Raw genomic sequence first — 16624 nt, forward strand, 5'->3', positions numbered from 1 at the left:
GATAGATGGCAGTAAATTTACAGTGACTACAACATTTACAATGACAGGACCCCTCTACACGGTGTAACATGAGGAAACCGAATAATTTTAACCACGCATTTCTGAGGTCAAAAGAAGTAAAAAATGTAATATGAGCTTAGGTCAATTGCGCAAAAAAAAAATTTTTTTTTGTTTTGTTTTTTTAATTGTTTGAATGTATTTGTACATAAAAAATAAATGTTATTGGTAAACTTGTCACTTAAAATTGATTTTTACATTTTTTTTTTCGTAGAACCTACTTTTTGCAAAGTGTTACTTGTCACTTTTTGACATCTATCAATAAGGATATTTAGACTACGTCCCATAGCAGCAACATCACCAACAAAAAGGCCTTTTACGCTATGTAACAATAAAAACTTGTTTTTTTTAATTAATAATATCTCTGAAACTAGGCGAATTTCAAAAAAGTTTATAGGACATTTTTGTCTCTAAATATGATCAGGAATACACTGTTAAAATTATTCGGTTTACTCATGTTACACCGTGTATACTATCTATTCTTTTTGCTTTTACTAAGTATTTTCCATCAGGAAACAAGTTTTATCTATCACGTACTTTTAGACTAGGTATGTATAAACGTAGTCTTTCATATTAAGCCTTTATAAGGCAGAGGGAATATATTTCCCACCTGATTTTGAACTTTATTTCAAAGTGATAGAGTTAAATTTTGCTTAATTCCTGACACCCTTATGCCTTCTAAAGGGTTAAATAGTAATTTAATACCTTTAAACGAGTAATTCTTGTATATTTATTTATATATTTCGGGGATCTCGGAAACGGCTCTAACGATTTCGGTGAAATTTGCTATATTAGGGTTTTTGGGGGGCGAAAAATCGATCTAGCTAGGTCTTTTCCAAGCAAAGCCCGGTCTCCCAGATATTAACACATTAGCATAGGCGTAGCTCACTCCGCGATTTCGTCGCTTTGCAATAGGTAGCTACAAGTACATCCGTCCCACACCAATTTTGGTGGCTAGCCATAAGCCGCACGTGGCGCTGTCGCCACCTAGCGCTCATATCTGTCCTAATCGTAACAGACGCGTTAGAGAGTGAATCTTCTTTACCTAGTACTATTATTTATTCTGTGACATTAGGCAAAATTTGGTGAGTGAACAGGTCTGTTATAATTGGCTGAATAAACTTAAGCTGAGAAGCCTAAACTAAGCTAGGAAGGTCACTATTTGATAATTCCTTTTGAACATTTTTCAAATTGTTTTGGAGATCGCTTGTGCTTGAATTCCGTCGCTATTGTGTCATTTTGTTGTTTTGGTGGTTGTGGGTGATTGTTTTAATTTGTGCTTTATCCTCGAAAGGCCCAGTGTACATTACAATGTACAATTCAGTTTCATTTTAAGTTGAACCTTTCTTAAAGGAAATAAAGTAGTATTTCTATTGCATGATGGATTCTTCAGTTTTAATGGGCCTTACGAGGATTTTAAATATTGGATATTTTGTACGTGTATTGGTAATTCTGGAAAATGTATGCTGTGAATGAAATTAATTGATTTTCCAATGAAACTCACTGTGTTGAATAATGTTGAATTTGCTTATTATAATAAAAAAGTACGATTACTATCCTTTGAAATTACCGAAAAATAAATAATAATTACTTGAATATTTTATCGTCGGATGACAAGCAAAAGTCACTAACTAACATCACTGAAATTATTGGACAATAAACCGTGTTACAAGTGTAATAAAGGGCATTGTTACTTAAATTTTTTGATAGTACTTAGTGAGTTTTGCTAGTCACCCGACGTTATATAAACGTGGTTCCATTTATTCTTCTTCAGCATGCGTGTCTGCGATTCCTGCTTCAATTCTGAACGTACAGTCGGTGCAATAGAACATTATTGTCGAGGTTCGGAAGTAGCTACTTGCAATTGAATCCGAAGCCAGCAAGTAGCCTTCCAGCCTAGTCATATATAGTGCTTTTCTCAAAAATGGTGCAAGAAATATAAATATCATCATATATCAATATATTTTATAAAAGCAACATTCTTACGTACATATTTTCACAGAAAAAAGCCCTTGGCGCCTTTTTATTTTTTTAATAAAAAAATAGAAGTGTATTTTTCTACCGAAAATACGCCAACCTATTTGAGACAGCTAAATAGTCGCGGTACTATAATCATCTGTTTGGCTGTTTAATTGGCCTGTGCCTTAATTTGATATGGCCATTTCAACTTTTAAAAAGTTTGGAACTCGACAAATAATGGAATTTGTATGCAACATTGCAGTCCCAAAATCGAGACTGCAATGTTTTTTACTTTTTAAATTTTTGACTGACTATAAACTACGCGCTTCGCGACCTATTTTTTAGACGGCAAAGTCGACTTTGCTGTCTATTTTTGAGAATAAATAGTTGACATACAATCATCTGCATAGAAGGTAGTTTCCGTGGGTTCAGCTATCTGATCAGCTGACTGTACATAGTTTTTAATTGCATGATTGATTGTGTTGTTTATTTTTCGTAACCAGTAAATTATTATCGGACCTAAACAGTTTTTCTTCAATTTTCCTTCTAAAAACTCTGTGCCACTTCGTAATTTTATCACAGGGACAGTATAATATGAAAGGCGCTATAGTAGGACCAAGATAACTGAATGGCTTTATTGGCTTTTGCAATGACAAAGTGTGGCAATGTCACAAATACATAAGTCAAAATGAAAGATAAGGTTATTAGCTAATTGAGGTTTGTAGCGCGTTTATGAATAAGAGGGTGAGGATATATGAACTCTATTCACCTATAAATAGAATACATTTTAGTATAAGGTTTCAATAACTGGCCAGCTTTCAATAACTGGCCACCTTATACTAAAATTAATTCTATTTATAGGTGAATAGAGTTCATTTTTAGTGTTTCTGGCGGCGAGTTACTAAAAGTGACCAGTTACTGGCGAATCACCATATAATTGTCACAGTGACAAGACACGGAGTAGCGTAAATAGCATATACTTGGGCTGTGCGTATTTGTAGTGTATGTTTGTATGTTTTGTAATAATGATTGTGGTATAGGCGCCGCCAGGGACGACGAATCGCGGACGCAAGAAGACGATATCCCTGGACCCGCCGCAAGTGTCCGTCCATCCGTCCACGGAGCGAGGGGCGCCGCTCCCTAGCAAACGGCAGAAAGTGGTAAGAAATAAGTTTTATCGCTGACTATACTTTTCTTTTAACAGGTAACTAGGTAGGTAGCTAGTATACAGTGTGGAAAGATAAGTCGGGCCCTGGAGGGAAACTACCTTAAATCCTTAAGCTGGCTCATTTTACTTAAAGGAGACATTCCTTTATTTTTAAAAAGAAACAAAACTGCATTCAAAGAATTTCTAAAACTCGCTTGCCTCGCCTGGGACTCGAACCGACTAAAAAATCCAAAAAATAAACACTCGCAATTTTATTCTACTAGTCGATACAGTTAATGTTAATGATAACATTTCTCCAAGAAACATTAGGTCTTATACTCGTCTATCATATAAAATATCCATAAAATCTAATATTTAGTACTCAAGATTTTTTAGACAAGTCAAATTGAAGAAAAAAAAGAAAAATCTTTAAATGCAATTTGTTTGTTTTTAAAAATAAAGGAATGTCTCCTTTAAGTAAAATGAGCCATCTTAAGGATTTAAGGTAGTTTTCCTCCAGGGCCCGACTTATCTTTCCACACTGTATACCCATGTTTACATGTCTGTTATTTAGTTTATTCGATTGTAAAATAATATTTTTTCAACAGGACGACTACGGCAACTCCCGGTCATCGGTCGAAGTGATCCGGTTGCCGAACAAACCGGACCGTGCCGGACACCGGACGGACAGTCCGGCCAACCTTGCTGACTATGCGGGTAAGGCAATACTATCGGCCTTAAGGTCAGGTCGACGATGGGTTTTGTGAAGACAGACACCTATTTTGTTAAAGATATACTATAATACTATATCTGAAAGGAATAACATAACGCTTAGTTGAATGAACTATTTATTTTTCTAATTGACTTCTTTAAAAACTTATCATTTTTGACCGTTGAACTTGCATTATTAATTATTACTAACGTTACAGAATAAATAATAGTACTAGGTACAGAAGACTCACTCCCTAACAAAACGCGTCTGTTACGATCAGGACAGATATGGCCGCTAGGTGGCGACAGCGCCACGCGTGGCTTATGGCAAACCCCAAAATTGCCCAAAAAGATGTACTTTTAGCTACCTGTAGCAAAGCGACGAAATCGCGGAGTGAGCCACGCCTGTTATTACTAACGTATAGAACCGACACAGACAACCAGTATTTTGCGCCATGCGTTGATGTTGTTTTGACAACAAACCAAAGAAGCGGAGCGTGACTCATGCGACCTAAACGCGTAAGCGCCATGAATTTTATGGCGCTTACGACGTTTTGATTGGCTGCGATTGCGACAATTTCATTGTTTGGTATGGCCAGGCGTGGCTCACTCGGCGATTACGTCGATTTACAACAGGTAGCTACAAGTACATCCGTTCCGCACCAAGTTTGGTGGCTAGCTGTCGCCACCTAACGGTCATATCTGTCCTGATCGTAACAGACGCGTTTTGTTAGAGAGTGAATCTTCTGTACCTATACCTATTATTTATTCTGTGGTATGGCTTCTCTATAGTAATAATAACTGGATGTTTTTGACTCAGGTATATCCCGTGAGCTGCTACAGACGATTGCGAGTCAGAGCGGCGTCAGTTTAGCGGCCCTGGAGAGACAGCTGGCTGGCTCCACCGCTGCCGCAGGTATTAAACGAACAAATCAACATTAACACTTTTTAAATCGTGTATTGCGTGAAATATTTTAACCCGTCACGGGGATCTTCTTCGGGAGCAACACTTGCAGCCAATGCCCGGCGTATCGCCCGCGGCGAGCCATAGTGAACCGTGCCGGAATGCGCGTAGCTTGATATTGGGCTGTAACCGCGCGCGTCATCTGTCGTCTTTGGTAGTCAAAAAGCTACTGTCGTTATTATATGATTTATTGATTTGCAATTGTTTATTAAAGTTTTTGTTTCAGATTCCGGTCTTAATCTAAGCACAAAGTCGAATAACACGAGTACGGAGGACTCTCCGCTGGATCTCGGACTAAAGACTGGTGGAGATGAAGACGCTCCGCTAAACCTCTCCCTCAAACCCACGCCTCGTGAGTATACCTGTCCTTGTCACCTAAAACAGTATGTGTCAACAACTCACACACTCACTCGCGGTTTATCACACAGTGATAAACCGCTGGCCCAATATTACAGGGTTCTATGTTACATTTTCAACATACATAGTTGAAATTCGACTTAATGTCACTATGACAATTTTCAAATTTCAGTTCGATAAAAGTGAACCACGCGGATCGCTGGCCCAATATTACAGGGTTCTATGTTTCACTTTTATCGAACTGAAATTTGAACATTGTCAGGCGTGGCTCACTCCGCGATTTCGTCGCTTTGCTACAGGTAGCTAAAAGTACATCCGTTCCTCCCCAATTTTGGGGAAAGCCATAAGCAGAGCGTGGCGCTGTCGCCATATCTGTGCTGATCGTAACAGACGCGTTTTGTTAGAGAGTGTGTCTTCTGTACCTAGTACAATTATTTATTCTGTGACATTGCCACAGTGACATAAAGTTGAATTTCAACTATCTTGAAAATGTAACATAGAACCCTGTAATATTGGGCCAGCGGGGTGCTACTATTGCGGACAATATTTGAAAAATGTTACAGTTACAGCAGTATCCAAGGGGTTATCCGGGTTATCCGTCTATGTATTTAGTCTATGCCTACGCAGGAAGAACAACAAAACATTTGTTTAATTGACATACATTGAATTATATATAACACTTTAAACTCTCGCGTTTTGTACACATATTTAATATAATAGTAAATATGTATACATTGAATAGCAAGCTTACTCTATGATGCCGAATGCTGGCCACTCAGAAAGGACCAAGTGCAGCAATCCACATGTAGCCGAAATGAGGATGTTACGCTGGTCAGCAGGTGTAACCCTCATGGATAAAGTGGCCAATAAGTATATACGTGGAAGCCTGAAAGTAACGCCGATATCTCATTAACTATCCGAAACGCGACTATGCTGGTACGGACACGTTATGAGAAGGCCCGAAGACAATATGGCTCGTAAAGTGTTAGATATCGCCACTGGTCCAAGAGGTCCCGGTAGGCCCCGACTCACATGGCTATCAGTAGTAAATAGTGACCTCGAAGCTCTAGAATTAGATCCAATGACAACCCAGAACAGAAATGGCTGGCAAAAAGCGATTAGGAGAGCCGACCCCAATTGAACATGGGATAAGGACGGAGAAAGAAGAAGACTCTAATTTTCATGTTTTTGTTTCAGCGAGCACACAAGCGTCCGACGCGTTATCGCGTCTCACGTCGCTCAGCAGTTCGCTCAACGCGTCCTCGAGCAACGATAGGATATGTAAGTTAGCTTAACAATGTTTACCCTTACATGTTGTGTAATATTGCGCCCATTAGCTACGTTTTGTCGTAACGGTAACTGGACCGCCCTCCCCATACTGTAAGGATAGCATGGTGCTGCGCTTCGGCAATGTGACGTAGCGCATAACGACCTGTGCATTCCCAGTTGTGCGGTACTGCGCGCAATCCGCGTCAATGTGAAGGAGCCTTTAAGCCCAGAGCACATCGACTGCGTGTGCGTGACGTGCACGTGCGCGTGCGCTAAAATGTTGGAGCCGCACACGCACACGTCACGCAAGCGGTGTGCCGTCTCTCATAAGGATCTGTATACTACAACGCGCACGTGCACGTCTACGCACACGCATCCGGTGTGCACAGGCCTTTATTCTTTGAAGTGATCTTGTAAGAATTATTGATATACAAACAGAGCTAGAAAATATCGCTCTTCATGGCCTGTTTACGATCGTCGTAATTGTACATATATTTGTCTGCAGCACGACGAAAGCCGGGCGCGAAACCCCGCCGCGTGGCGCCGGAGCTCAACTCCCAAGTCGCAGACTCCCCGAGGCCGAAGTCCAGTGGGAGCGAAGACAGTGAATGTACGCATTTCTAATATATTTACAGTACATGGTCCTATTTTCCCGCACTAGTGCGTAAAATAACACTTTTCGTGCGTATGTCAAAAGTTTAAAGGTTCATATGTACTTACTGTAAAACGTTGTACGATACTCGTGCGGGATTCCTCTTTTCCGCACTTGTATCGTAAATAACTATTATACTCCTGCTGAGTAATTTATTTGCGTCACTTTTTAGCACAGTGTGCCTTTTCCCCTTCAGATAACTTCTTGTCTGTAATTAATCTAACGACATGCTTGGGTGACGTATTCCTCAACACACCAGCAGAGCGGCAGCTGACGTTTACGAGACTTCTCCCCCTTAAGTTTCCGTCACACAGGCGCGTTTTCCGGGCGGGGCGCGAGCGCGGCGTGAGCGTTTTATATGTAAAAGCGGCGCGCGCCGCTCACGTGCCGCCCGCTAAACGCGCCTGTGTGACGGAGCCTTTAACGTTACGACGTTAAGAGTTGTCGCTCAAGAAGGACTAGGGCCCCTTCACCATCCCACTAATCCGGGGTTAACCGATTGAACCTGAAGTTACTATGGTTACCAGTACAATTTGACACTGGGGCCGGTTTAACCGATAAACCCCGATTTAGGCGGATGGTGCAAGTGGCTCTTAGTCGTATAAATCTGTGGCTTGAGCCTACAACACATCCTAATTGTCTCCACAGCTGTCGGCTGGCCGAACCGCGAGGGTCGGCCGCGGAACCTCGGCCGTGGGGTCAGCAAACCGAAGAAGAATACAGTGGCTTCGCTGCTTGCGCAGAGCAGAGCGCTCGGCCTAAGGCCCGCGTTGGCTCAGCAGCTACTAGCAGAGACTGACCTGGTAAGGGATCACTTATAAAGCATTATCTGATCGATAAAGGAACAAGGAATATTCTCGCACCAACACACTAAATCTGCAGATGACTATATACATTTATTGTTCATACTTAATTAATTGACGAGTTACATTACATTTGTATTTGCAGGAGAAACTGAAAGCTTTACTGGGCGAGGCAGCGAGTACGGACAGCGAGTGTCCGTCGGACAGCTGTCCGTCAGATTCCGACACGAGCGAGTCCAGTCGGCTGCACGACTCGTCTTACAGACTGCCGCTTGCTAGAGGTAAGATTGTAGGGGAAACTGAAAGCTTTACTGGGCGAGGCTGCGAGTACGGACAGCGAGTGTCTGTCGGACAGCTGTCCGTCAGATCGCGACACCAGCGAGTCCAGTCGGCTGCACGACTCGTCTTACAGACTGCCGCTTGCTAGAGGTAAGATTGTAGGGGAAACTGAAAGCTTTACTGGGCGAGGCTGCGTGTACGGACAGCGAGTGTCCGTCGGACAGCTGTCCGTCAGATGCCGACACCAGCGAGTCCAGTCGGCTGCACGACTCGTCTTACAGACTGCCGCTTGCTAGAGGTAAGATTGTAGGGGAAACTGAAAGCTTTACTGGGCGAGGCTGCGAGTACGGACAGCGAGTGTCTGTCGGACAGCTGTCCGTCAGATGCCGACACCAGCGAGTCCAGTCGGCTGCACGACTCGTCTTACAGACTGCCGCTTGCTAGAGGTAAGATTGTAGGGGAAACTGAAAGCTTTACTGGGCGAGGCTGCGTGTACGGACAGCGAGTGTCCGTCGGACAGCTGTCCGTCAGATGCCGACACCAGCGAGTCCAGTCGGCTGCACGACTCGTCTTACAGACTGCCGCTTGCTAGAGGTAAGATTGTAGGGGAAACTGAAAGCTTTACTGGGCGAGGCTGCGAGTACGGACAGCGAGTGTCTGTCGGACAGCTGTCCGTCAGATTCCGACACCAGCGAGTCGAGTCGGCTGCACGACTCTTCTTACAGACTGCCGCTTGCTAGAAGTAAGATTGTAGGAGAAACTGAAAGCTTTACTGGGCGAGGCTGCGTGTACGGACAGCGAGTGTCCGTCCGACAGCTGTCCGTCAGATTCCGACACCAGCGAGTCGAGTCGGCTGCACGACTCGTCTTACGGACTGCCGCTTGCTAGAGGTAAGATTGTAGGGGAAACTGAAAGCTTTACTGGGCGAGGCTGCGAGTACGGACAGCGAGTGTCTGTCGGACAGCTGTCCGTCAGATTCCGACACCAGCGAGTCGAGTCGGCTGCACGACTCTTCTTACAGACTGCCGCTTGCTAGAAGTAAGATTGTAGGAGAAACTGAAAGCTTTACTGGGCGAGGCTGCGTGTACGGACAGCGAGTGTCCGTCCGACAGCTGTCCGTCAGATTCCGACACCAGCGAGTCGAGTCGGCTGCACGACTCTTCTTACAGACTGCCGCTTGCTAGAGGTAAGATTGTAGGAGAAACTGAAAGCTTTACTGGGCGAGGCTGCGTGTACGGACAGCGAGTGTCCGTCCGACAGCTGTCCGTCAGATGCCGACACCAGCGAGTCGAGTCGGCTGCACGACTCGTCTTACGGACTGCCGCTTGATAGAGGTAAGATTGTAGGAGACACTGAAAGCTTTACTCGGCGAGGCTGCGAGCACTGACAGCGAGTGTCCGTCAGATTCAATACTCAATACTCAATATCTTTATTGCAAATAAGGAATAGTCCATTCAGTAGTGGATACACAGTATCAAACCAATTAAAACAGAAAAAAAAGTAATTTTAAAACATGTCTACAATATAGAAAATAAATAGCACATAATAAAATTGATAAAGCCATTTCGATTAGAATGATAATTAATAATTATACAGATTAATACAACACATCAGAAGATTCTACAAACAATAATAATAACAGTCGTGAACAATAAAAAACAAGATTAAAATTAGTGAAATCCAAGGTCTATGTTAATCAAATATCTTACCAAAGTATTCGTCCACCACTCCGATTCCGACACCACTTGTGTTTAATAGTTATTTGTACAACAAGAGATCAAAGTTTGATATTTCTTCGAGTGCTTATTTTGAGTCCCGTGCAAGCGAAAGATTCTATAATAATATATAATTTAGAATCTTGAGCGTAGTAAGGGATTCAAAAGCGCACGAGATGTAAATAACTTTGATCTCGTGTAGTACACAAAATTTTTCACCCAAAGCAGTGAGAACATACCTAGAGGGACAGAGATAATAGAAACCAAGTACATATATCGAACTTGTATTAGACCCCGCATGTTGAAATCACATTTTGTCTCACTCAGTGAGCAAAATACGATTTTGCTCACTCATTTTACATCACTCAGTGAGCAAAATGCGATTTTGCTCACTGAGTGAGACAAAATGACTCAGTGAGCAAAATCGCATTTTGCTCACTGTTTTTAAGAAGCAAAGTACCCTTGTTCGAGCTGCTGAGGTGAAAACCAAATGATTATCCTAAGAAGCACTGTATTTCGTCCGAAACGACTTCATGTGTGTCATTTTCACAAATTATTCAAACTACTGTTTGTTTTCAGGCTGGAAACGAGTAACTGTGATCAAAGGTCTCTCTCGCAACTGCAATATAAAGGGTGACGTCACATACACGCCTCCCGAACCGCATCAGGCAATGAAGATGAAGAGTATGCAAGAATTACAAACAGTAAGTACAGGAACATTTGTTTTGCATTCTGTCGAAAACAGTGCATGTTTTAGTTATAAAAGTTCACTCTGTGGCCTAAAATGCAAGTATAGGATAATGTAGTCTATAGTTTTGCATTCTGCTAAAAACCGTGAGATAAGCAGCAATGTAAGTTTACTCTGTGGCTCTTGGAATCCACTCTTATATATTTTTTACATTCTGTCAATAACCGTGCATTTTTCAGCGATAATAATTCACTCTGTGGCATACGTAAAGCACGATATAAGAAAATTTTGAGTCTATAGTTATGCATTCTGTTGATAAATGTGAGATTAGCAGCGATGAAACTTTACTCTGTGGCTCATGGAGTGCACTCTTATATTTTGTTTTACATTCTGTCGATAACCGTGCATTTTTCAGCGATAAAAAAATCACTCTGTGGCATACGTAAAGCACAGTATAAGAAAAGTTTGAGTCTATAGTTTTTCATTCTGCTGAATACCGTGAGAATTCCAGCGATGAAACTTTACTCTGTGAAGGTAAAGATTTGCTTGACCATCTATATATATTTTTTTCTGTTGCAGTTCCTGGATTCGAACCCGCAACCGCCCCTAACGACGGAACACTTCAGCTTCAGCGCGCGCTTAATACTTGGAGAATATATCCAACCTGCGCCGGAGTTGCCGGAACCCCTGCTTTTTAGCGAGCCCGAGATTAATAAGAGGTACAATACAATACATTACTCTTTATTGCACACCTCACACAGTCACAGAATAAATAATACTACCAGGTACAGAAGACTCACTCTCTAACAAAACGCGTTGGCTTTCCATCACGGAAGGGTCCTTTATGCTTCAAGCGCAATAAGGTATTTTTTTTTAAATTATGAATGGGCTTACTCATGGCCACAGACACATGGTCATGGACTCAGATGTTGGATTTTTTCTAAATCCAACAGAAATTCAGACAGAAAGGTCCTTATTGCACATGAACCCTTCTCTGATGGGAAGGCATATTTACCTGTGTTTTTTTGTTTAGATTGGAGGAAGCAAGAGCCCTAGCAGCCCTAACGGGCCCGCGGCCAACACCGCCGCCTGTCGACCGCAGAATAGAACTAGCGAGGCGGCAACAAGCGGCGCGCGACGCTCGCAGAGATGCCAACTCGCGCTCCCGCGACCAGGTAAACATTGTAGACTTTATGCGTTTGTGATAAGGTTCATGGTTGACTGTGTCGTGACACCGCCATCTATCGGTTTGGTATTGAACTAGCGAGGCGGCAACAATCTCAACTAGACAATTCTGGGTTGCGGTTATGAATATAAAGAATAATTAAGAATCTTGTTTTATTTCCTAGTTATAATTGTTTTGATATGACCTGTCGGAGTCACAAACTCATAGTTACATGCCCCTAAGAGTTTCCCCATAGTAGTGTGCCATATCGCATAATCAAGTGTGACTTTCACCAGATATTATAGTTCATTTTTTTTAGCATTAGAAAGAACTTCGCAGAAGTAAGCTTGTGGTTCCAAATCCGGCACGTTTAGCGGTAATAATTTGAAGTAAATTATATGTATTGACCATGCTACATTAGATTATTCAATAATTATTAACAATTAAAGAGCCTGATAAAAACTGCACGCTTGCTTCTGTGGAGTTCTTTCTAATGCTAAAAAAAACGAACTATAATGAACGTGGTTGTTTTATAGAATGCCTTATTCTTTATTTACATCACAAGCATTCTTAAGCTTGCCGTGGGACTTAGTCAATTTGTGCAAGAATGTCCCTATAATATTTATTTATTTAATTTTACTATTTGACAGGCGCGACTAGTCAGAGAGCTCGAGCGAACAGAAAAAGCTGAGCTTGCCAAACGCGAAAAGGAGGCGCGGAGCGCTCAACTACTGGAGGTGAGTGTCAGTTGTCAGTCAGTCGAGTGTCAGTTGTCAGTCAATCGTGTGTCACTGCGTGATAGAATAGAACCATATGTGACATTCCATGGTAAAAGGTACCTTTATATGGCGGCTGACGCTTACGTCGCATAGTGCCGCAATAATATTGGAGCGGCGTTAATAATAGCGTAAGCGCCAACCGCCATAAGGTACCTTTACCCGTGAGATCTCACATATTAGCCCCCTTATTCATAAAACTTTACGGGCCTGATTTAGTTGAATTATGTTTTATCCCTTTCTTGCAAATACATACGTCAAAATGACGGATAAAGACAAACGATTGTTACCTAATTGAGGTTTGTAGCGTTTATGAATAAGGGGGTAGGTCTATGCCAAAATTCAGGGATATTTTATCGAGGAGTGAAGTCTCGGTGTGTTAAATTTTCGGGCGTTGATTGCGTTCTGTTCAAGAGTAACGTTCTGTCTCGATTATTATACTCTCTTTCTAACATATTATGTGACGTTGTCACCTAAATATATCACCTAAGCGTTTATTACCTGGGGAGATACTATTGGGACGTAAATAATCAAGAATATTGAAATCTAAAATAACAATTTATTTAATTAACTCTAATTCTAACATACACTATCTCGTTTAATGTTTAAAGATAAGGTTCAATTTCTATATATAAGTAAGTCGTAGGTATTAAGTTTAGATTAAGTTTGAGCCTAGTAATTAAGTTTATAGCTTAGAGTAGTAAAGTAAGATTTTATTTAATAAGTTAAGGCGTTAATTCTATTTTAGTTAAGACTAATTCTAAAAATTATGCTAGGACAAGAGTGGGTTCGAAGCCTAGATTCTGGGTCTGTCTACTAGAGAGTTGGCCGGTCTTCCAGTACAATACCCCACGTCCCTCGGGTGTGCGTAGCGTGGTGGAGATTGACTTAAGGCCAAGAGACGAGGCGAAGCCAAGGTCAAGGTCAACCAAGGTCAAGGTCATCCAAGGTCAACACGTAGGCAGCTCACGACGGTAGCTGAGCCATCGGAGGTAGCGCTTAAGGCTTCATCAAGCCCAAGGTCGTGGTGGCATAAATGCCAACCCGCAGGGAGTTCCTGGAACGCGTCCAATAGTAAAATTAGGCCTGTGTTCAATATTCGCCCTGGACTGGTAACCATCACACGCTAGCACTAACAAGGGTGGGTATTTATTTACAATGAAGCAATCATTTAGTGTGATGGGCAGTCCAGGTACATGAAAAAGCGGTGCGGTGAAACGAGCATCAGATACTGGCATAATTGTACTACAGTATGGCAGACAAGGTACTAATTTAATTAAAATAGCGGTTTGAAAATAAATTGCGTAAGCAAACCCGCAGGTAACGCTAGTATTAGGTTGTAGCAATATCAGATACTCGTAACATTACAAGAGGAAAGCGGTGCAGCACAGTAGGTAAAAGAGTGATTATATTTATTAAGCGAACCTTTCCTTATAAACAACGCCTACATGTGTTGCGAATTAAGCAGATATCTTTTATTTTCTAAAAACAAGCGCTGTAGCACATCTTAGGTATTATTTATAAGCAAAAGCAACACGCAATTAAATCGGGCAAAATCATCTTGCGAAGAAAAAGCGGAAAAGAAAGAAATAGAAATGTAAGGATAGAAGAAACAACAGCCCTTTTATGCAGGAGAAAAGCTTATGGTCTAAAATTATGAAATTAGTATTATTTCTACAGCACTACTGATTCACATTAATCAATACAAATGTTTCCCACTATTAAACATGAAGAAATTTAAATGAAATGTATGGATAGCCTCGAATAATAACACGTGTACAATCTAGACAAAGAAAGTCCAAAGGTTACAGCTAGCGGTATTTCTCGGTTGCTAAGTTACATCAATTGGCTAAAACAACTTAGGCAGGTTAAAATGATTAATGCAACACTTACCCAATATGGGAATCACTGATTTTAATGTACTTAATTAAAATTCAAATTAAATATTTAACACGTCCGCGCAGTAGCGATCGCTCCGCGGACAGGATTTAATATAAGGAGACGCAGCCTGTGCGTAGCAATGCTGAGAGCGGAATGTCGCGGGCCGCGGCGCCCGCGAGCGCGGGGTCTCCCGCGGTGCGCGACGGAAGGGCGGGGTGACCAGCGGCCGGGACCGGTCGGCCGTACGTATATATAAAATACCTATCACAGCGTAGGATGTCTGTCTGTGCGTTGAAGAAAGAATAGTTATTTTATTATTATACGTATGAGAGTATAAGTCAAAATTAATAGTAGGTGACAAAATATAAGTATTTGTTTACTAAAAATACAAATACGTTTATTATTCAATGAGCGTAAGTAGTTATAAAATAAAGATATCTAAGGCAACAAATAACTTTGCGTGCGTTAACTATTTAACATTCACGTTATACGTGACAGTACCCCCTCTCTTCGGAATAGGATTTTTCCTAATAAAAATCCGCCTAAATCACTATGTTTAAATGGTTAAAACTAGACGTTGAAGTCACCACCCGCTTCAGTTTGGGGCATTCTTCTAAGGGACAGAATGACTCTGGTGAAGGCTTATTAACAGGGTGACCCAAAGCAAAAAAAAATCGTCACAATAATCTAACTATTGCTTAACTAGGACTAAGTAATTATAAACTACAGCCTGTTTCTATGAAAATTTACGAACGCAGCTGCTCAGATCAGACGGCTCTTACGTCACGCTTTCTGGCGGCGGTAGGGAGAAGTATTCTTTCATCCGTCCCTACACGGGGATGTCAAATCAGGGTGTATAGGCCTTATTAGATATTTTAAAATCTTTAATATGCCAGGCACCTAAATCACGCCCCGACATGTCCTCTACTACATAAACTAAGGGGGAAAGTTTAGCCTTCACTCGACATTTCTGAAACTTGGGTGCAAGCTTCTTGCTGAAGTAAGCGCCCTTGTCACTCTGGAAATAATTTCGTTTGAAAACTATGTCCCCGACCTGAAATTCAACATCTTTGCGTCTAGTATTATACCTTGCAGCATTCTTTTGGTGACTTCGCCATAAGATTGTCTGTACACGGTCAAAAACTACGGCTAAATGCCCAAGATTTTCCGCGTAAGGTTCTCTGGGAGCAAATATCAACTCGTTTGGGTTGTCATTATCTATGTAATGCGACCCGCACGTAACAAGTTGACGACCATACACGAGAAGCGCTGGAGTTTGGCCAGTTACTTCATTTGTGGAAGTATTCATCGCGAACTGGATTTTTGGAAGGTTAACGTCCCATGCTCTCTGGTCGTCTCCCACAAATGTTGATAAGGCGGTGACAATAGTCTTATTGTACCTTTCAACCGAGTTAATTTGGGGAGTGTACTTAGGAGTGAAGTGGACATTTGGTATGTTATACTTTTTAAATAAATTATCCATCTCCCGGCTAGCAAACTGACACCCGTTGTCTAGAATAATAGTTTGAGGTACCCCGTGTACTAGGATCACGTTGTCCTCGAGTATTTTAGACGTAGCCTCAGCTGTAGCACGACGTAAAGGAAACATAAGGCAGTATTTTGAGAAACAACACATTACCACAAAAATGTAACTGTTTTGTTTCCTACTAGTAGGCAAAGGTCCAACTAAATCTACGGAAATTACTTGCCAAGGCCTGCGGCAGTCTTTAGGTCTGCCCATTTTACCAAGGGTTCCGTGGGTAGGGTCTTTATGAGCAAGGCAGACCTCGCAATTAGCGACATAATTGACAATGTCCACGTACATTTTAGGCCAATAATAAGAAAGACTGACGCGTTTGTATGTCTTGAAAACCCCGAAATGACCAGCAGTTGGTTCGCTATGGCACTTAGACAGCGCATCTACGCGTTGTTCCGAATAAAGGACCTCCTTCCAATTGAACTCAGAGGTAAGAGGATTCTTGTTTTTCATAAGTCTGTACAATTTATTCCCTTCTACTAAATAGTTCGGATAACTGGCCGGAGAGTTTAAACAACCCCTGAAGATGCCCAAGTACCAGTTATCAGTAGTGGCAGGTGGGGTAGTAGAGGTTGTTACAGCAGCTACGACGCATCTAGATAAACTATCTGGTATTACATTGTCTTTCCCTTTCCTATGCTTAATAATACAGTCAAAAGCTGAT

At 41.7% G+C, this 16624-nt stretch overlaps 1 protein-coding gene and 1 long non-coding RNA gene across 2 annotated transcripts in view; one reads left to right on the forward strand and one right to left on the reverse strand.

Annotated features, from left to right (window-relative positions):
* The window catches only part of LOC134676799 (uncharacterized), a 344277-nt gene that overhangs the window by 66201 nt on the left and 261452 nt on the right, over nt 1-16624 (forward strand). The window contains exons 11-22 of the mRNA XM_063535181.1: nt 3057-3176; nt 3772-3880; nt 4695-4790; nt 5065-5190; nt 6393-6476; nt 6970-7074; nt 7765-7919; nt 8065-8200; nt 10493-10617; nt 11181-11320; nt 11635-11776; nt 12417-12503. Coding sequence (XP_063391251.1) covers nt 3057-3176; nt 3772-3880; nt 4695-4790; nt 5065-5190; nt 6393-6476; nt 6970-7074; nt 7765-7919; nt 8065-8200; nt 10493-10617; nt 11181-11320; nt 11635-11776; nt 12417-12503 — 1425 coding nt within the window. The remainder of the gene's footprint in view (nt 1-3056; nt 3177-3771; nt 3881-4694; nt 4791-5064; nt 5191-6392; nt 6477-6969; nt 7075-7764; nt 7920-8064; nt 8201-10492; nt 10618-11180; nt 11321-11634; nt 11777-12416; nt 12504-16624) is intronic.
* LOC134676951 (uncharacterized) lies at nt 13082-14568 on the reverse strand. The gene is made up of 2 exons (XR_010099972.1): nt 14436-14568; nt 13082-13599 (listed from the first exon to the last, which is right to left on the reverse strand). It is a non-coding gene; the product is annotated as an uncharacterized LOC134676951 (long non-coding RNA).

This window comes from Cydia fagiglandana, chromosome 25 (assembly GCF_963556715.1).
Source record: "Cydia fagiglandana chromosome 25, ilCydFagi1.1, whole genome shotgun sequence".
NCBI classification, from domain to species: Eukaryota; Metazoa; Arthropoda; class Insecta; order Lepidoptera; family Tortricidae; genus Cydia; species Cydia fagiglandana.